The 22,566-nt window shown below is 30.7% G+C and overlaps 1 protein-coding gene across 6 annotated transcripts in view; it reads right to left on the reverse strand.

Moving 5' to 3' along the window:
- Window positions 1-22,566, reverse strand: part of LOC108914198 (dedicator of cytokinesis protein 1) — a 48,076-nt gene that overhangs the window by 13,770 nt on the left and 11,740 nt on the right. For 5 of the 6 annotated variants that reach the window (XR_001964668.2, XR_001964667.2, XM_018719944.2 and 2 more), the window contains exons 9-19: window positions 22,052-22,343; window positions 21,664-21,990; window positions 21,365-21,539; window positions 12,892-13,005; window positions 7,633-7,788; window positions 7,121-7,547; window positions 5,566-6,011; window positions 5,235-5,486; window positions 2,143-2,479; window positions 1,671-2,063; window positions 1,349-1,611 (exon numbers count right to left, since the gene is read on the reverse strand). Coding sequence is in view for 4 of the 6 variants with exons in the window: in XM_018719944.2 (XP_018575460.1) it covers window positions 1,349-1,611; window positions 1,671-2,063; window positions 2,143-2,479; window positions 5,235-5,486; window positions 5,566-6,011; window positions 7,121-7,547; window positions 7,633-7,788; window positions 12,892-13,005; window positions 21,365-21,539; window positions 21,664-21,990; window positions 22,052-22,343 (3,182 nt within the window). In the remaining 2 variants the exon portion in view is untranslated. The remainder of the gene's footprint in view (window positions 1-1,348; window positions 1,612-1,670; window positions 2,064-2,142; window positions 2,480-5,234; window positions 5,487-5,565; window positions 6,012-7,120; window positions 7,548-7,632; window positions 7,789-12,891; window positions 13,006-21,364; window positions 21,540-21,663; window positions 21,991-22,051; window positions 22,344-22,566) is intronic. The other variant, XM_018719946.2, reaches the window with a different exon arrangement.

Raw genomic sequence — 22,566 nt, forward strand, 5'->3', positions numbered from 1 at the left:
CAGAAGGCATTTTTCAAAAAATGGCTTAACCAGACGATATAGACTTTTTTCCTGAGACTTTCTTGAACACAATACAGAAAACCGCATTTCGATATCTGCTGCACCTAAAAATTTCCGCTATTTTTCCTAACTTCCCTGGACTAATACAGCATTTTTTTTGTCACGCGGGACTATGTAACAGTCAGACAGTAGAAACAGAGCAGTTTGGTAGTGAAGACAATCTACCACTGAGTGATTGGATTAAACAGTTCAGCATACAACCGAATCATTTCTGCGAAGATTTACAAACATATATGTATAGATCAGGACCTGGCCACAACAGCTTCACTCACTGATGAAGACATTATTGATTCAGTGTCAAAAAGTAAAGAGGAACCAAATGAAGATAATGAAGATGATCAAGTGGGCGATTCTGACCACACCAACTGTTCAACAAGCACTTGATGCCGCCAAACTCATCCAAAAATTCTAATTATTTCATGGAGATGATTCCACCACATCCCAAGACATGCATAAGATACCTAAGAAAATACAAAAAAATATTGGCATAGCAAAAAACGTCAGGCAAAGTTAACAGAATATATGTGTTTGGAATAATTAATTACCTATTGACAGTACATAATAAAATTGGAAATTATTCAAATTGGTGAAATTTGGTTATTTTTCCTTCTTCCCTCCATATAACAAAAACTCTTTATAACGAAAAAAATCCCCGATCCCTTAAGATTCGTTAAAAAGAGTTTACACTATATCTTGATATTCAAAGAATTGTAAAAGTTATGGGTGATTTACTGAGAAGCTGACGAGGGACCAAGTTCCCAAGCGCCTCAATTTTTTGCTAAACTTCAAACGTGATTATCTCAAAACATACTATTCAAAGATAATTCCCAAAATATTCAGAAAACGGCTCAACCAATTGTTACGTTGCAAAGAGCATCATACATTACATTTTGAAAATCTTTGTGAAATTTTTGTTTCATCAACCGACGAAACATTTTTTATGTCAACCCTAACAGCAGCGCTCCCAGTCAATATATATTTATAAAGAAATTTGTCGGCATACTCAACATGTATATTTTCGAATAAAACAAGCCTGGATAAAATCGAACAGATAGTTTTTAAGATAATTCCTAAAATTCACCAATTTTTTGGCTGTCTACTCAGATGTTCCCCCTTAAGTACACTTCTAGTAAGTAAAAAAAGTCTCCCATTAGACTTTGCCCTATTCTTAATGAAACTCCGTAAATTACAAATGACTAATAAAATTTTTGGAGTTTTAAAAAATACAAATAACGATGCTTTGAAAGAATTATGTTACCTACAGTTACTCAAATAAAAGGAAACTTACTCTTTTCCCATATTTCTCTTCCACATCAGCCTTCATTATAGCAAAACATTCTTCTAATCTTTTCTGTAAAGGCTGCAAGTTATCGGGAGCCTTCATCTTGTGAATTTGCACACAGTGGCCCAATAAAGGTATCTGATCGGCAATCAGATCTTTCAGCTTCTCCAATAACAATTTATCGTCAGCATGATGAACTTCATAATCGGATGTAAAGAAAACTTCTTCATAGTTTTTAATTCCTCCCATGACAGCCGCATCTAGGATACCTGAAGTAATACAACAGATGTGAGAAAACCATACAGACAGTATAAAAATTCAAACTCACCATTTAGTGTTAAACTAAGAGGATTTATTTGCATATTATTGTCTTTATTAAAAACGTTAATATAATTCGTCAAGGTTCTATTTGTTTTTTCCATTGTTTCTATAGCGTTTTGTAAAGGTGAAATTTCAATGACATTAACATATTGAACCGGGAACCAACGCAGTATTCCCGGCAAAGGGTAAGTAGTACTCAATTCTGTCCTTTCTAGCCACAAATGAGCAAACTCGTTCTCCGTTTCCATAAGAGGATCTTTTCTTGTAAAAGGTCTAGAAAAGGTAAACTTTTGAATGTTATTAACTTTATAGAACTTCACGATTTGATCAGCTATTGGCTTGCCGGAAAATCTCTGCTTCTTTTCGTCCATTATAGGGTCAACTTTGTTGATCTGAACGTCTATCAATTATTAAGAAAAATTTTACAATTTTTAACAATTAATAAGATGTATTTCTTTATTTTTTTAATAAAAGGATACATTGTTTGTCTGATCCAGTAATATCTTCCCCAGGAGGTGTAAGTTTGTTTAAAAGTTCTGCTTTTGGAAACTCATTAAGAATCCTTGCATTAAAATCTGCTAATCGCTCGTATTCTTTACCACGATAAATAAAAATCTTGTTTTGTAAAAACTGGGGAAAACCCTTTCCAAAATAACCGACACGGAAATATTCGGGTTCGGCTCTAGCCTTCTTCATTATATCGTCATAAAAAACTGCCATACGTTTGTGCAAATCGCTTAAATGATCGTAATCGAACGTCTCTTGTTCATATTGCTCAGCTAATTCTTGGCACTTCTTTATAGCACACTCCCACATCTGAAATATGTATTTCCTTTTATACAGGGTGTAAATAAAATGGCCGATAAGTCTTATGGCAGGTTCTATATCACAAATCAAAAAAAGTTCTTGTAAGCATGTGCTCAGAAATGCTACATTTTTGTCATATTCATCACGGTATTCTAAAGACGTGCTTATTTTAGGTTGCAAAATATATTAGTACGGACTTACATACCAAAACTTCTTACTGAGATTTATTCTGAAATTTAGTTTTTAAATGAAAACTTCTGGCTACTTCAATTCTGCAAATGCCTTATGGCAGCACTATGAGAATATTAGCAACTATTTACATACCTAGTAGGTAGTAAAGGATTAATTCTGATCCAGTGATAAAGCAATGAAATATGTCATAATCAGGACAGGTTCAACTGATATACACATAAAATCAATCGATACAATAAAAAAATTTGGTTTATACTTCCTGATAAATTTTTTATTTATTAAAATACATCAATATTAATCAGCGAGACTTAGACTGTATCAATGTATAACAATTATGGGTATGAATCCCGCCAGAGTAAACTGTACCATAGATGTTGGTATTTGTCAAAGGTTATTGCAATAAGGCACAGTTATGATACTAGCTCTCCCACAAGAAAAAAATATACATTTTGGTGAATACAAAGTTAAAATACAAAAAAAAATCGGGAGTTCAAAAAATTTAGGGATAAAACAAAGTTGTATTTTCTGAAAAGGAAAGCAGTGTCATTACTAAGACCCAGACAGAGATACACATGAAACATCTTTGACACTAGAAACCATAGGTTTAGAAACCATACAAAATTTTTATTATGGGTCTGTATATAGATAATAATTTTTAAAGTGTTAACACTTTATATAAACATATTATTTGTGTAAAGACAGTACATTATAAAGCACAGGCAAAAACAAACTTATAATTTGAAAAATTAAAAGTGTCTATAAAAAACTTTTAAACACTTTCCATGTTAATAATATATTTGAAATGATGGATAAAATAATAGTTATTATTTAAAGAATTATTGAGAAAACATATTGGTCGAAAGTTCTGTTTTCCATACTAAAATAGTTTCTGGCAAGCATCAGCCAGTGAGAACTAGTACATAATACATTAATAATCACAGACCAACAAAATTTAACTCTTTTTTGGAAGCAGAAACTTGAATATATATTTCCGAAGGATTTAGGGGCGCTAAATCCGAATCTGGCAGCAGAATTGCTCTATCACATCAGGTTTTTGAGATATCCTAACCTAAAAGTGCAAAAAAACACTGTTTTTCGTCATATTTGAGGTTATGTAGTAATGCCATCTATTGTTTTTCAAAAAACTAATACATTGAATCTAAAAGTACAAGGCTCCCTCTTTCGAATGCCGTTGAGTTTGCTCAAATATATTTTTTTTCGTTGAGATATCACATGTTAAAATTTTTATGTTTCTCAGTTTCTAATATGCGAAAATCTACTAACGATCCCTTAGACATCAAGCAGTCGATTGCAATTCAGAAACTTCATACCCATACGGTTTGTGGGTTTGGAGTTGGTAGGCTTGGGGTTTGTAAGCTTGGAGTTTGTAGGTTCGGGTTATGTGGGATTGGGGTTTGTGGGTTTAAGGATTGTAGATTTGGGGTTTGTGGGTTTGTGGATTTGGAGTTTGTGAGTTTGAGTTCGTATGTATTGAAGGTTTCCGAGTATGAAGTTTCTGAACTGCAATCAACTGTTTCACGTCTAAGGGATCCTTAGTAGATTTTCGCATATTAAGAAACTGATAAACTTCAGCATGTGATATCTCAACGAAAAAAAAAAAAAGATATTTGAGCAAACTCAACGGCATTCGAAAGAGGGAGCCTTGTACTTTTATATTATATGTATTTTCTTTTTTGAAAAAGAATATATGGCATTATTACATAACCTCAAATATGAAGAAAAAGTGTTTTTTGCACTTTTAGGTTAGGATATCTCAAAAACCTGACGTGATAGAGCAATTCTGCGGCCAGATTCGGATTCAGCGCACCAAAATCCTTCGGGAATGCTTCTGCTTCTTGACCCTTGTTGACCTGTGAATTAGTCTATTTATGACTGTTCTACAATTAACGTCTGTGAACAATCAAAATGTTTCTCAAGTCCGTACAATATTTGTTGAGATAGAATTCCAAGAAAAGAATAAGCCAACAAAGTTCTGTTATTGGAATTATTGTAACAATTTACTGCAGCAGGGGCATGCCTTGAAATTTTCCTAGTTATTTTCAGAATATTAAAAAATATATATGATACTATTCGACTGTGAATTAAATTCCTTTCTTTTATCTTTCACCTCCATTGATTTATTTTCATAAGAAATTACACTGAAAATGCACTTACAAAGAAACATGCCTTCGTAACTACAAAACACTGTATGCACTGCAAGCTACCTCGGGTGTTAAATGTGTTAATTTCAAGAAAGTGATGCAGGAGTCTTGGAATTCTATTTCAACAAATACCATACGGACTATAACATGTTTACGATGCACAAAAAAATTAACTATAAGAGGACTATCAATTATTAACAAATAAATAAAATATCAACATTGTCAATTAATAATAGTATCACCCTGCAGATTATTAATATTTGAATGAATTATCTCCAAGAATGTGTACAATAAAATAGCTTTTTCTTTTTGAAGAAGAAAATTTATCAGTGAAATTTTGCAACGCTCTACATTTTACTTAGAAAATATATATTTAAAGAGATAATTATTAAATAAAAAAAAATGCTTACCTTGCCTTTACTGTAATTGTCAATAATAGTGTAATACAAGGTTTCTTTAAGTTGTCTGTGGGTTTTTTCTGTCACATACTTTTCACCCTTAAGCAGTGGAGACAGAGCTTCTTCAGACCAATTCAATAATTTCGTGTGTAATTCCAATGTGTAAGCGGCTTCGGTAAAGTTATCGCAGTCCAAATGAAGATCGAATAATTTATTCAAATATCTTATATACATTTCTTTTTTGTTGATCTCCGAATAGAAATCCTAAAATATGTTGCATATTATATAGCTGATAACACAAACTTATTTGCATTTATTCTTTATTTTAATCAAAAAAACTCACCAATAAATTAACAGTGCAGCTCATGGTATTTTCTTTATTCTCATCCGTAATAATTTGTCTGTATTCCAACAAGCTTTCCATTAAACGTGAAACAATTTTAACAAATTTGATACCGTCCTCATGCATTGTAGTATGTTTGCCACAGAGTTCCATCATAATGTCATGAAATAGTTTCTTATAATCGATATCGCCCTTACCACCTTCAAAATGTGTATCCAATTTTACAATCATTTCATTTTCAAAGTTTGTAAAATTGCCCTTTATATGAGAGGAGTCTCGTTTTGTATCACCAAAACTTTCAATTTCATATCTGGACGAATAGAATTCACATTGCATCATATCGAAGAATATCGGAATAGTAGCTTTCCGTAATTCCATTTCTGGAATAAGTGTCATTTCTAGAATTAAGCCTACTAACGAAGGCACGAATTGTACTTTGTTTTGACCTAAAATAAAGTTATGTTAAGATTTTGCATCAAATCAAAAATATGTTTTACAAAATAGTTACGGAATAAGAAATTATTTAAAACAGCGTTCCTTAATCTTTTTTTAGCACATATCCCACTGCATTAACATTTGAAGTATTGGATCCACTAGAACTTAAATCTATCAAATTACAAATACTAGCATACTTGGTGTGAAAATGGAGCCATATAAATGACAATTTTGTGTAGACTACTGGACAAATAAAATAACAGAGTTATTTCCCAACTTTTTTTAAAGGTCTGTTTAAAATATTTAGCACCACTTCGTCATTTTTTAATATTCAATCATTTTGCAAGGAGTACAGAATATATCACGAAAATTGTTGTTCATGTTAATGTTTTGCACCACACACTGTTAATTTATTAGTTCTAAAAAGAATTTTTTCTATGCTTTCAATCAGTTGCGATACACTAAAATTTCATGGAGCCGTCATCAAAAGTAACGAAAACATCAAACGTCTGTCGACTGCCGATCAATTAATTTTAATGATTTTAACTCAGTGCATTGTCAATGTCCCAAAGTGTAGTAAACATAAAACAATAAAATTTCCTAGTTTGATGAGAGTTAATGTGATACAGATGGACTGCACTTAATTACTAATTGTGACATCAATGCAAACTTATATATAAACCATAGTAAAGGTTGTTCTTCAGTTTCTCCTGAAAATTATGTCATATCAAAATTGCGAAAATAGTACATTATCTCATAGTACTAAGATATTCATTTATCTATGGGGAATTACGTGCATCAGGCATTTCTGTTGGTTTGGGCAAAGATTCAATTTGTACTTTATGTACGATTTTGACTAGATCTTTCAATAAAAAAATGCTATTTGTCATTAATTAACACACAAGCGGTATTATTTATATCCACAGATTTTTACTACTTTCTTTCTAATCATATGGAAAAGTCAAGTAATAAATCATGACATTTACAATAAAACCAATCACTGTTTTTTTATTTACAGTTTATTGAGATTTGTTCCCGGCTTAGAAGATTAAGAAATGCTGATTTCAAAAATTTTATGAGACAACTGCAACCTTTACAAGCATTTTCACAAGTATCTTACCCAAATTGAACCACATAGACCTGATTTCAAAACCCATCTCTCTCCTCATGTCTTTGTACTGGTTGACGATTCTCATTCTCTTGTTAACAGAGAAATTTTCTAATTGCAAAGCTTCCTGGGTCATAAAAGCTATCGCACAATGGAAAAAATTACTCCATGCATCATGTTCAAACTTTTGAAAAAAGCAGTCTCTGATAGTGTGTGAGAAAAATCTCAGGGACTTCAAGATTACGCTGTTTTGAAGCATAATCATGTCAAACCAATCTTTGGGAAATACGGAACTACTAACGAGTTCTTTGAAAACAACCAGTATTTCCATGAGGAAATCGAGTACGTCAAAGTTTGTTGTGAATTTATTAATGTAGAAATTATAATGGTCTACCGTCATCTGTCGGAAGATGTCTATCATTACAGCCACCAAATTGCTCTATAACAGCAAAAAATAAAATATAGCTATAATAATAGTAGCTAGGGCATTCTTCTTAGTTATATACTTTAAAGGATACACTTACAGCATGTGGGTTATCTCTTTCCATCTTAATATGGCTCTGAATAATAGTTCTCATGTCAGTTTGAATAATTTCTGTTAAATCGTTGTAGGTCGGACCAACGTCTTTACGGAAAAGTAATTCCATTATATCACTCATTATTTTGATACACAATTCTACCTAAATTTCAAATAAAATATATTTATACAACAGATATAACTTGTTAATTGCTGTTAATTTTCAATAGTAACCTGATAATAGTAGCCATTTAATTTTAGAATCGCTAACTTAATTTTAATTAAAAATATTACATTATTACATAATATAAATGTGCAAATAAATGTCAACACGGTTGTAGATGTATTTTTTTGATATAAGATTTCTATATTGAGAACGATACCATTAACAAGTTACTATTTATTTGTGAGGACAAATTTGTATTAATAAAATAAATGTATGTGAAAATTTAAGCTATATAAATGTGGTGAATTATGAAAAATAACTGGTTGCAAATTTTGTCATTATTTTTTTGTCGATTAATAATTTTAAAATGTATGCTGATAGCCCCTCACAGGGGTTTGGTTCCAGCATCAGTAGATGTTCTAATTGGTAAAATTATGATATAATTTTAATTTCTGACAGACTGGATGAGGCCACTTACGAGAAATTTATTTTTCTAGATAAACCGATACAATTCTATTGTCTACGAGTTATTTATTTGTGGCAAATTTTAGTTTTTCTTTTGTTTAATTAGGTATTTTACCACCTGTGAAAAAAAATAATAGAGTAAACCCTTGTTCCCAAAGGATCAGTGAAATATTATATTTATGAAACCATTTTTGCCTAACTAAAAATCTCATGCTGGAAAAAGCAGAGAACTAAAGAAATACATATCACTATAACCATTATTGTTAATGTTTTGAAAAATAGTCTTCTGCTCGTTATCAAAACTTGATTGAATTTTGGAAACGTTAACTATAATCGAAATATGTTCATATAGTGAAGTGTAATTTTTGTCTGCCTTTACCAGTATGAGATTTTTGATTAGATATAAATTGTACAGGGTGTCCCGAAATTCATGCAACAAAATTTGGTCACAGATTCTTAAGTCAAATTTAGGGGACCCGTATTTTTTATTTTTGCCAAGTGGCCTACTCTTTCGGAGTTACAGCCCCCTGAAGTCCGCCTCTAAGAATAATATTTTTCTTATATCTCAAAACCCTGTTGTACGAGAATCACTAAATCTGGTACGTAGAGGTTTTATGACATGTGGAATCTGATGGTGCTATGTTTTTTGGCGGGAAACCCCCGTAAGACAATTTTTCGTGGGCCCCCTTGTCTGGAGCCAAAAAAATTTGTTCGCATATTTAAATTTCTTAAAAATTATCAGTCCACTATAAAACTATTATATTTAGAAACTTTTTGTCCCTTTATACTTTTTTCGCAAAACGCAATGTTTTCGAGAAAAATGTCAAAATGTGATCGAATGCATATGTGATTTGTCATTTTCCTTAAAAACATTGCGTTTTACGAAACAAATATCAAGAGACAAAAAAGTTTCTAAATTCAATGGCTTTCTAGTTAACTAACAATTTTTAAAAAATCAAATTTACGACCAAATTTTTCTGGTTCCAAAGACAAGGGGGCTCGCGAAAAAGTGTCTTAAGGGGGTTTCTCGCCAAAAAGCGTAGCACTGTGAGATTCCACATTTCATAAAATCCCTGTGTACCAAATTTAGTGATTCTCGTACAACATGGTTTTGAGATATAAAAAAGGCTTCTTAGGGGCAGATTTCAGGGGGCTGTAACTCCAAAAGAGGGGGCCACTTGACAAAAAGAAAAAATACGGGTCCCCTAAATTTGTCTTAAGAATCTATGACCAAATTTTGTTGCATGAATTTCGGGACACCCTGTATAGTAAAAATAACCCTCAACTTTTCCTTTTGGGTTTGTTTATGGGGTAAAGCCACTAGAATATTGAACATTTTTGAATAAATAATGATTTAAACAACACTTTATTATGTGAAGCAGACGAAAAAAGTTTTAGGTGGAGGAAAAATCGGGAACACGAGTTGTTTCGAGGCGGAGTGCAACCATTCACAGCGCACTGCAGGCCTTGTTATAGTAACTTGTGAGAACACATGCTTAGCTATTATAGAGGCCAGATTGAGAGTCAAACAGTGGCGGCACGTCAGGTGACGCACCGCTTCACCTAAAATTTTCGTTTGGTTGTGGTTGTGTGGTTGTTTAATTTTATATAAATTTTATAATTTAGGTATAATTCTATATTGAAAATGTATTGTGTTTGTTTGTTTAATACACAGAAATAAACAGAATAGTTGCGCGGTGAACGCCTTCTAGAAAACATTGAAACGTACATATCATACAACGTATAGTATACGCAAGTGACGCAGACTGAAATCAGTCCATATTCTGCTTCTCTTCATAGCGTTGTTTACGGCGGTTGTCATAGCAACGAGGCGCCCAACTCAGGATTAAACTATGGCGTAGGGCAAGGGTCGGCAACTGGCGGACCGCGGTCCAGGTCCGGACCGCGGAAGGTAAAATACTGGACCGCCAAAAATTTTTTGAAAGTATAAATTACTCAAATAAATGATTTAAACTATGTTTTTTACGTTTAAGTGCCAATCTTATCATTTTTTCTAGTATTTTACAATTGTGTGAGTGTTTTGAATTCTTAATTAGTAAGCAGATTAAATTTGAGTGCAAATTAAAATAAAAAATAATAAATGATTTTTTTTCTGGACCTCGTTAAAAATTTTCAAAAGTATCCGGACCCCACCCAAAATTACTTGCCGACCCCTGGCGTAGGGGAACGAGTGACACAGAAATCGAAGCAGTGTCGCCCATCACCTGCCTTTAACAGTTTATACGATACGCGCCGCCCAGTGCACGATTATAACGGTTCTTATGTAATATTTGTTTTGTATCATAATTGTAGAATTGTTTACTATGTATGATCCAGTATGTATTTTATTGGAAATGCCATTTTCCAGATGGAAAATTGAGGACAAAAAGGATTTTTTAAATTGCGAGAGACTTTATTTTCTCGATATGGAAAAAAAGGGAAGTCAAAAGACGTGTACGTTCGAAAGTTTAGGAATGAATGGTATTCGGAGTATAAGTGGTTGTGTGTTGTGTGGAAATGTTCATTTAAAAAACCTTTCTGTATGTCGTGTTTAATTGTGGGTGTAAAGTCGGGTGTGTGGATTAAAGGGGGATTTAACAATTTTGGTAGTCACGCGAAGCTGTCGTAACCACAAAGCTTCTTTGGAACATACATGTAAGGTGTGCGTTAATGTTCGCAGAAGTCCACAAGCCGAACTAATATTTCTATTTTTTATAAAATCTAAATGAAAATCCTTCTCACGAACGTCAGTTTTTCGGTAATATTGCAAATGCAACTAAAAATTTCTAGATTCATTTAAAGCCATTTGACCTTAAAAATTTGAAAATTTTCGCCAGCGCCGGCGGTTTTTTTTTTCTTTTTAGTCAATCAATGAATATGCTTCATCTATTCTCAATGTCACAAGCCACCACTGGAGTCAAATCAAACCGAAAAAAAGAGGATGAAGAAAATATCAATTATATGGTGCAGGCATTGCTGAATGAACGTATACATATAACCAATTTCTTATGCTGAATGGCAACAAAAACTTTAAAAGCATTTTTCCAGAAACCACTTTTTTTAACTGGCCAGAAACATAACCTAAAAAGTTTTAAAATTTTCAACAAATCGACTTGAAATTTTATACAGAGCCTCACAATAACATAATTCAGGGAATGTCATAGTTTTTCAATTGATAAACAAGTTTCATTGTTATTAACAATTTAACGCAATATTTTGTGTCGTTCTTTCGATTTTTTTTTTAATGTTTACTAAATTAACCATTATTATTTTTTTTAATTTCCTTACGATGTACCTTAGCTTTTAATATTCAATATCAGGAAATTTTTGTTACCATCTGTTAATAATAATAAATCTTTCCCACCATACAGCCCTCTGAATAAAAGGTGTCACTGCTTGCCATCACCTACAGCCGCCATGTTGGATCCAAATCTTTTAAAAAAATTTACAATAGTACCTGAAAACATGTACAATAAAGCAATTTTGCTCCTGACACTTGTATCTTGTATCAATTTTTCCTTGAAAATTCCCATAAATCACCTTTTTTTTTTCAATCTCTAGAGTAGCGTTACCCCTTAATAATTTTTTTCAATTGTGACAAAATATCCAATAAACAGAAAAAACAATAGTCTTAAAATATTTGCAATAATTACTTTGAATCGTTTTTGTGCCAGTTTGGGAAAAAATATTCTCATAATATTTGACAATTAGTGTCCACGTCCACTCAAGAGAGCCTCTCTAAAGAAGAGTTAATACAAAGGCTATTCTTACAGAAAACTGCTGATAAGTGATGTCCATCGTTAGGGGATGTTTGTTAATGGTGATTTCACTGTATTTGTCACAACAGATTTTTATGATTATTTTTTCATAACATGGAAAAATTTTATAGTAAACTCCTGATACTATGATGTTGAATATGAATATTGCAAAATATTTTAAAACAATTACATTATTTTTAAATTCATGTGTTTGTCCCATTTTCTATTACCCATTTTTCTGTAATTGTTTATTTCTTGTAGTTCCTTGTTTAATTGGATTTTTAGCCATAAAATTAAAAAAAAAATAAATAATTTATAAATAAAATTGTACATAAACTTGTGAAAATAGATAAATCTTAAATCGACAATCCAATTTATAAAATCAACCTAACATCCTTTTAGTGTAAGGAGTTATTATAATTAAGGTACATTTGTACATTCGAAGTTTGTAGTTCTATTTGCATACAACATTGTGAAAAATTGACCTTTTCGCATAAGTATAATTTTAAACACAAAACGATTACTAAAAAAATAATGTTAAAATATGTATAAACCAGTAGCACATTCAGTCATTCTGTATCTCTCTGTATATATCTCCTTTATTAATTATGTTACCAAAATAAAAAAAATATATATAAAATATACCACAAATAAATAATTATAAGCAATTCTTTTTTTAAACTGTCACAATGGTTTAGTATAGAGTTAATCATGCAAATTATTGTTAACCTGACAAAAAATGTAATGTAGCATTGACAATTTTATACCCTCTAGGTATTACCATTTGCAACCAATTTTTGTTAATGTGTCAAATATGACTCAAAAGCTATATACTATAAGTATCCTCTGTGCAGTATATTGTGTATAATGTGTTCACCTCTTCCGGATATCCCACATGTTGATTGACGCAATGTTGTGTCGTTCCCAGAAGCTGAGCAACCTTGGCCACCGATCTATTCTGTCTCCTCCCATCTTGTCTCAATAGAAGACCCTATAATACCCATTGCACCACTAAACTACCAAGAGTATTCAAAAAAACAACTACCCAAATTGTAAAATATTGTTAAAAACAATATGTTAATGGAATTAAAATTAAATATTAATATTAGAATATGTAAAATTTGTAAAAGTTATCAAATAAATAAATCCCAAAACTACAGGCACATATGCAATCGTAATAATTGAATTAACTACATTAATAACAACATGCACCACGAAACATCTACAGGATAGTTAAATCAATACTTATGAACAAATTAAGAATACATTGATTTTTATATGTGAAAGTATTTTGAAAAAAATCATTATATTCTTAACTCACCTCAGAACGTTTTCAATATATTTTATAGGCCATGGTTTCATCAACTTACAAGTTAGTCATCATGCAGAATATTTTGTTTTCCAAAATATCTACCTTTCCGATCAAGTAAATTTAAATAATTTCCAATATTACTTACCCTGAATGTTGATCAATTATTAAAATTACAATTCAGTTAAAAAATGAAAAATATAAAATTTAATTTCAATAAAAAAATTTCTCAAATTAATATTCACTGGCTGAAATGATCCACCCTGATTTGTACTCTATATTTAAAAACAATATATTAGATTACTATTAATTAATTTAATTTTTTTATAAATAGGGTGATTCAGGTAAGTGACAGCTATTTTGATTAATGACGTGCAGCGATCCATACTGTTATTTAGGTGATGATCTGTAGACCCATATAAAGAACTCTTGTGACGAAAAAATTTGTGGATTAAAATAGGGTGGCCAACCCTGAGATTTACATATATTTTCAAAATATTCTGTTTCACAATCAACTAATAGATACAAAGAAACCATTTAAATAGACTTGCCACGCGATGGTTAAATATAATTTTTTTTCTTTCTTTCATTTAATGGCTTACTTTTACAAATTTCAATTGTCCTAAATTGACTATATACAGGTTCGGAAAGTCCCTATGGTACATCGGCCGTTATGTGAGAGCGATAAAGTAAGTCATAGAAATCCGTGCGATAGAGAAGGATGGCTATAATGAAGGCGTCTCATAGTCACCGCCCGTTTCGCCCTTCGACAAATAAAATCCACTTCCACTTGTAATTCAGCAACCAGTGGTCATCTTTGTTTTCGTCGTTTGGCTTTTCTTTAATAGATGTCACTACTTATATAATTTCGACTTCGGTATTCCGATATGTTAATACCATCTGTTAACAGAGGGCAGCACAACGCGTAACAAAGAAAACTTTTTACAGTAGCTAGTAGATACCTCTGATTGTAAATCTAGTGACCTCGTTTCCCCTACTGAGAAGTTATTCAAATGGAGTATAGTGCTCAGTTGCATTTAAAGTTCATTTAGTTGTTATTTAAGTATACTTTTTAAAATGACTTAAAAATCCCAAGAAATAAAGCAAAATTCCCTATTTCCCCAATTCCAAAAAAATCTGTAGATCTGGTATCACTCTTTCTAGGGCTGCCATCTGTTAACGGAGGAACTTTATTGCTCTCACGTAACGGCAGATGAACCATGGGGACTTTCCGACCCTGTATATAGTGTACACATGTATCTTTTTTCTATATCATAATAAACACCGGGAAAATAGGTTTCAAGATTGTCAAAACATTTCTAAGGCTGAAGTATTCAACGAAGTACAAAACAATATCAAATTTGACAAGCCAATAGGCAACTTGTGTAAAAGTTTAATTTCTAAACCGCATAAATTCGTTGTATATAACCGACAACAGCGGTAAAAAACATACATTTCTTTAATGCTACAAATTAACAACAGATGTATAAAATTATTGTAAAAATTTAAATTTTGTCATGTAATCAAGAACATGTTGTGGTGTCATTTTGGTGATTTCATTATCAGTCGCTTGCCGTCTAATCTTCAATTTCCATGCCGACAAGACAGACCCTCGAAGCAAAGTGAATTTGACTGTCTTTAGACTGTGTTACTAAGCTCATACTGTCGGACTGCCCTGTCCCTGTCATTCATCTGCCAACGTCAGTTTAAAACAATCATTTTGCATGAAAACCTTTAATAATTAATTATTAATTAACAATCTCTAAGAGAATTCCAATAGTTTCACTACATAATTATATAAGGTTATAGATTATTTCCAGACATTTAAAAAAGTTTAAAAATTGCCCATTGTGTGATGCAAATACCCTCAATCAACGTTGTTTTGTGAGGTTAGCGATACACAAAGTTACACAACCAAGATATTGCACAGTTTTTGTCAAAGAGCTATTTTATTCATTGAGAAAAATATATCACATTGCTTTATTACTGCATTTCACATTGTAACACCTCACGAATCTGCAGCTCTGTAGATGCTGTTAGTGCATTAGAATTACCCTCAAATCAAAATTTTTTGTTGAATTTATTTAAAGCATATATCAAATTAAATATGCGGATGGATACTCGCCCTTTATTTACACAGCTTCACGTTGCAACTTCCACCACACAAGTGGTTGTGTGTTTGCAGTTGTGAAGGGGGACATGCCACTTTGATATTATTATTACTTGTAATTGTTTCAGTGTGGCACTGAACATTATCTTTTCCTCACTTTTCTCCATATCAAAAATAAACCTCCACCTACACTGTTTTTCATGCAGTTAAAGAACATTGTCAAAAAAAAGTAAAAATAATCTTAATACAAAACTAAATTTTGTCTTCACAAGACATACAATACCATGAAATGTTGATAATTCTCTTTGTTAATGTAACTTTGACAACTTGGCAACAACGACAAGGACCCCTTTTATTCGATTAGTTCTCTCTAATGAAACATTGAAATATGTCAAAAAAAAACTATGTTGCTTTAATGTTAAACCAGAAAATATGACGTGCGAAATAAATATCATTTAATATTCCTCTAATAGTGTGTAATTAGTTCATTTCTTATTAAAAACGAACTTGAGATTAGTGAAAAAGGTCTATTTGTTTTTTTCACTAGCATTTTCAGTAGTTCTGATCGAGTTCTATGCTACAAATATATTGGAAAACACTGCACCTTACTGTATGTACCGTATTTACTTTTATAACTGTTGATTGTTATATGTAATTGATTTTAGCATTGAGTACCTACCAGTTTTCAAAGAAATTTACTAGCATGCATTATTTTTTCACATGCTAAGCAACTCAGAAATTAAATAAATGTAGGTATTAAAAAGAACACAAATATATTTTAGTTGCCCTCTCTCATCCATCAAATCACCAGCTCAAATTAAAAAATTATCAAAAAAAGAAAAAAGAATTTCTCCAAATGTTATATGTAAAAATGTCAAGTATTAATTTTTTCCCAATTATATTTGATACGATTTGAATATTTGCATAAAAATTTAAACCAAATGGTGACTGATAAAGAGAAGCAACTGTACTTTTAAAATCGTTCAGCAAATTAAACTACTTACACATAATGAACGTTTTTGTGTAAAAATTTGAAAATAATTTTATATTTAACATTGTAAGTCAGAAATCTACTAATAAAATATGAAGGATCTGAAAAAATAATATTGTAGATACTGACACATTTGTTCCAACTGAATTGATTTAAATTTTGAATAGCAAATCATTACTAAAAAAAAAATAACATTTATCAAATGAAAGCACATATACCCAGTTAAATAACGATATTGACAAAAACAAAAAATAACATTAATGGAAGCAGTAGTTTTAGCTGTTTTGCAGAAATGATTTTAAAAGTATATCAAAAGACAGTACTATAGAAGAAGGTCTTACATAAGAAAAGGAGTACTTAAACTGATTGTTGAACCATTCGGTGGCCAAGGTGTCTCTGGTGCAGAAGAATAAAATTTTTATTTTCTGTTTTCAAACTCGATGCTATATATTTACAAGTAAAATGGCACACATTATACTATATACAATTTTTAAATAACACTAGCATGCAAGTATGATACACAAATGTTTAACAGTAAAAACTTAGAAAAGGTAATATAATTAAACATATTTTATAATATATTCATAAAAATGTTCAAACATTAAAATTGCAAGTCTGTTAAGTATCACAAAATAAAACTTGTAATTTAAATTATTTTCTTTCTTTTAAGACCCAAAGTTTTCAGTATATCGTCGTTGCGCCTTCAAAATGCAATGTGAATTTTATCAAATTGTTCAGTGGATTTAAAAAAGTGTTTCTTGGCCTATTTTAATTAAGAATTTCAACAATTATTTTAAATTTTACCGCTGTCACAATCAGTAGAAAATAAGATGGCTGGTTTTAACCAGATTATGCAGTTTGATGACATTTATCGAATGTGCAGAACTTAACATGTTTTGCTGAATATATGCACATTTTGCATTTTGAAGGCATTACGACAATATGTGTTTTTCGGGACGATTTTTTTGTTGATAATAAAAGAATCTGTATATTATTTTTACAAAAAAATTCCAATAAACAAATGTTCTAAGTTTTGTATATAGAAGATATTTAACGTAGATTAATAAAACTTGTAACGGCAACAACTACGTAAAGGTAACAATTCACTGAATTTTTATATAAATATTGTAACCAGTGGCGGAGATATTGAGACACTGTTACCAGAAAACCCAGAAATTCAATGTCACTGAGTGATTTGGAAATTCGATGAGTACATTTGATTCCTAATTTTATTTGGCATGTCATTTTCAAGTTGTTTTAGGGTAGAATAAATTTACATCACTTTGAATAATAGACCGATCGAAATAACTCATTTAGAGGGAAAAAAAAGAAAAATGTTACCTGGACTGTTATAAGTGGAAATTGTAAACGGGCTTATAATAAACAAAAAATAAATAAATGCGTGAGCAGAGGGTGGATATGGGTGGGTTGAAAAGTTTTAAAAAATTGTATCATTGGAATTCCTGGCGCAAGTTGACGTCAAACAAAAAAGTATCCAATACAAAAGTTGTAGATCATGCAAAAATCTACAACTTTTGTAGAGGTCACTTTTTAAGATAACCTCAAAATTTCTGAGAAAAATGCGAAAAACAGGTTTGTTTCTAATTTTTATTTCTCATTTGCGCTAAAATAATTTAATTTTGAGGAAATTTGATGGAAGTATAACCTTTCTATGTCTTAAATAACCAAACATTTTGTTAGATAAAAAAATCAAGAAGTTTCCGAAATATTCATTTTTTCCAACACTTTTTTTTTCAAAGAAAAATTCTATTTAGAAAAATCATTGTACAGAGTTCAGACGGTGATCAGTTTTTTCGTTTTGACATATTCTTTTTGGTGAAATAAAAAAATCTGTAATCACAGTTCAAAAACATGCTCAAAAATGCAAAAAAAAAATAAAAAATGACAACTGAATTTTTCAGTAATTGTTGAATTTGTTTAAATTTAAAAAAAAATTAAAAACTGATTACACCATTCAATTGTGTGACCCAAAACTTTATTTTTGTACAGTATTGCTATAAACATAAGTCGAATAGTGAATAAATAAAATAAATAGTAATTTTTTTGCGTAGGATCGATTAATTTTTAAATTTTGATGAATTGATAAATATACAGTGTGTCCAAGATAAGGATGGGATAGCATTAGGATCTAGAAAACGTAAGAGATACGGGATGGCTCAAATTAGAAAAAAAAGTTGAGTTTTTTGTACCTAACAATATGCCGTTTAGAAAGTTTTAAAATTCCAGGTAGATCCGGAGATAGGTATCCAAAAAATCCCGAAATTTTGCAAAATTGTTTAATTTTTTTTGTGGCTTTATTTGAAAACGAATTTTACAATAAATTGCATAATAATTACAACGCCACTTTTTTCACTCTATACAATGGCGTCAAAATTTTTGCAATCCGACGTTTCGTCTTTGAGGGGCCATCAGGTTAATTTCTTTAAATACGTTTAAATATTTCCTGAGTACGGCTCTCATAACAATATAAAAGTCAATACCGCACAAAAAATCCAACAATTTTTTTAACTACCATTAGCAATACTAATTAGAAATAATAAAACATTTCAGAAATTCGTATTATTTTTTTATTAGGTAAAACTTTTTAAAATTATCGATTAAAAAATATTTTGAAAGCGTTCAGAGCTGTACTCAGGAAAAATTTTAAATGATAGCTAAAAACCTTTTTAAGTGATTACAATAGTAATATCATCTAATACAACAATACTGTACAAAAATAAAGTTTTGGATCAATTTTTTTTTGTATTTTTTCCGTACAATTGAATGGTGTAATCAGTTTTTGGATTTTTTAAAAATTTAAACAAATTATCAACAATTACTGAAAAATTCATTGCCGTCATTTTTTATTTTTTTTTTTGCATTTTTGAGCATGTTTTTGAACTGTGATTACAGATATTTTTTTTATTTCACCAAACAGTATATGTCAAAACGAAAAAAATTATTACTGGCAGAACTCTGTACGATGATTTTTCTAAGTAAAATTTTTCTTTGAAAAAAAGTGTTTCAGACTGGAAAAAATGAATATCTCGGAAACTACTTGATTTTTTTATCTAAAAAAATTTGTTATGTAAGACACAGAAAGGTATATTTTCGCCAAGTTTCGTCAAAATTCAATTATTTTTGTGGAAACGAGAAATAATAAACGAAAAATAAAAAAAAAATGTTTTTTGCATTTTTCTCGGAAATCTTGAGGTTAAAAATTATTAAAAAGTGACCTTTACAAAAGTAAATTTTTGCATGGTCTATAACTTTTGTATAGGATACTTTTTTGTTTGACGTCAACTTTTGCCAGAAATCCCAATGATACAATTTTTCACAACATTTCAACACTCCGCCACCCCTGCTTACGCATTTCTTTATTTTTTGTTTATTATAAACCCTTTTACCATTTCCACTTACAAAAGTCCAGGTAACAATTTTTTTTTTCTCCAAGTGTAATTTGGTTGGACTATAAGCAGATGTTCGTATGACAAAAAAGAAAGGAGTTATTTGTTATAAACATAATTTTAAATACAGTGTATGTATTAAAAGTTCCAATAAATCAGTGGCACAGAAATGTCTCCTGCTGTCTCGAAGAATTTAAAATTTTATGCCAATTCCTACTAATATTATAAATGTGGATGTAAGTTTGTTTGTTACGCTTTCACGCGAAAACTACTTAACCGATCATCATCAAACTTTGTACACATGTTCTTGGAGGTATTAGAAGTAACATAGGATACTTTTTATTAAAAAAAAATATATTTTTTTCGAAAGATTTTCTATATTTATTGTTTCAGGTTAGGTGTCATTTTTGTAGTTAATTCGTGATTTTACCTTTGATCTCCGATACTTATTTAATGGCTTCAATGCGAGCGAAGCCGCTGGTAAAAGCTAGTTATTTATATAAACTCGTTTTACCAATTTTTAACCCAATAAACTGATCAATAAATTCACAATTTTATATAAATACAGAAGTGCAAAAATTGTTGGAGACCATAGAATCGGTTTTAATTTATTGGCCATTTTTGAAGATTTTTAGCGATTTAATTTTTAATCAGTAGTACGAATATTAGTTATGTTCAAAAATAATGATTACTTCTGCGTTTCTGACAGTTTTGACACTTCCTTTTATTTATAACACAAAGAACCATGCATTATGAATTATTTTTGTCCTCTGGAATCGCATTATTTATTTGCAAGGAAATTTTATTTTAGATTAAAAAATAATAATAACCTGAATATGCACTGAACGAATTTCCAAAATATAGTGACGTCAATATTTTGTGATTCTCAGTCACTAAATATCTCGCTGTCTTTGACACCGATTGATAGAAGTGTATACAAATTCAGGGAATTTTCTACTTTACTTAAGTCACCAGTGTAATTAATTTTTGTGTTTTTAATATCTTCCAATATTAGATATTTGATATTTTAAAAAAACTTTCACACTCAATATCTTGAAAACTGGGCCATTTAATATTAAATTAAAAATGGCTACTTGAAGAAAAATTCATGTATATTATATTTAGTTGTATTCAAAAATCAATTCAAATTAATAGTCTTTTTTTTTAATGAAAACCTTGTCTAAGTCTATAGAAAAATCACTAATGTAGAAAACAAATATTACCACAAAATTTGAAAACAGAAAACAACTCAAACAATGCAGCACATTCAATAATTATTTACAATAAAAAAAAATGCTTGCAAATGGAAAATAGTGTATTATTTACACACAAATGTTTATTAATGAAAATAAAATGTGCAAACTGCCATGAATATAAAAAAGTGTGACAAATTATTCAATCTCATTTATAGTGAAATTATGTACAAATAGCAACAGTAGGTTTTTGGGACCAATACAAACAAAAATATAAATATAGATAATAGCACATATAAGAATAAGCTCGAAAGCGATTCTAAAAGCAACAAATACTTACCTCTTCTTTCGCCTCAAACAAAGATTTTACTTGCTGTGAAATAATTGGTAGTAATATTTTCCTACACTCGGGATATAAAAATAATTTACTATGAACGATCTCGTTGATCGTCATCATTTTCTGCTTTGTCAGTCTGCCCAGAGGAATATTGTTCAACATATCACACAATATTACACTAAAAATACAAGAATTTTTCTCAATGCTCTATGATGAACACCCGTAAAAAATTTTTAAATTAAAAATGTCATTCCAAATATACTCATTCTTCAATTTTCAAGATATGTTGATAAAAAACTAACCTTAACTCTCTATGGTCAAAAACCAAAAGGATGTCAGGTATGGTACTAGGTAAATATTTGAGGCACGCTCCTTGCTCCCTCAGCAAGCCATCTTTATTGGAAGACATCATAAAAATAATACTCTGCAATAAATCTCTTAAACTCTCAACAAATTCATCATCGGGATCGATATCAGGATAAAGTTCCATGTATAAAATCCTCGACCTGGACACAAATCGCATAACATATTGAAGAGCCTTCATCGTTTTGAACACCAAATCTCCTTTGCCGTGGCTACTTATATCTCCAGCACGACTAACGACCGCTTTTAATACTGATATCAATTTCCTAAAAAGAAAGGGATTTTTTTGTGACTGATCTTAAAAAACATAATCGAACATTAACTTACTCATATGCCAGCGTTGCACTGAAACTCTCCTTTATATACAAATCCAAAACGGGTTCGAAATGTTGATATTTCCAGTCGTTGCTAACTAAACTTATGATATGCAGTAGGCATTCAAAAACTAGAGTATCATACATATCAGTCTTTGGGTTATCCATGAGGATATTAAATAAGGCATCGAGGATATCTTGCAAAAATTTTACTACCTCTTCTCCATCTACTTTCATTAAAGCTCTCAGGGAATCTGTTAAAGTCTCTTTGTGGGAAGCCCAGTTCAATAGACCAAGAAGGTCCACTATAAAATAACAGTTATGGGTTGAAACGTCAATAAAATAACATAAAAAAACAAAATATATAGATTTTTTGTCAAAGTGGTAAGGTTATGTCATTAATGAATTTTAGGCATTTTAAGTTGAAATCCCTAAAAATTTGACTACAAAATATGTAATATAAGCTACACACGCTCAGTTAAATCTGTACGATTAAATTGTACAGTTACAACGGAACGTTTGACAAAA

Source organism: Anoplophora glabripennis, unplaced genomic scaffold (genome assembly GCF_000390285.2).
Source record: "Anoplophora glabripennis isolate ALB-LARVAE unplaced genomic scaffold, Agla_2.0 scaffold763, whole genome shotgun sequence".
In the NCBI taxonomy this organism is placed as follows: domain Eukaryota; kingdom Metazoa; phylum Arthropoda; class Insecta; order Coleoptera; family Cerambycidae; genus Anoplophora; species Anoplophora glabripennis.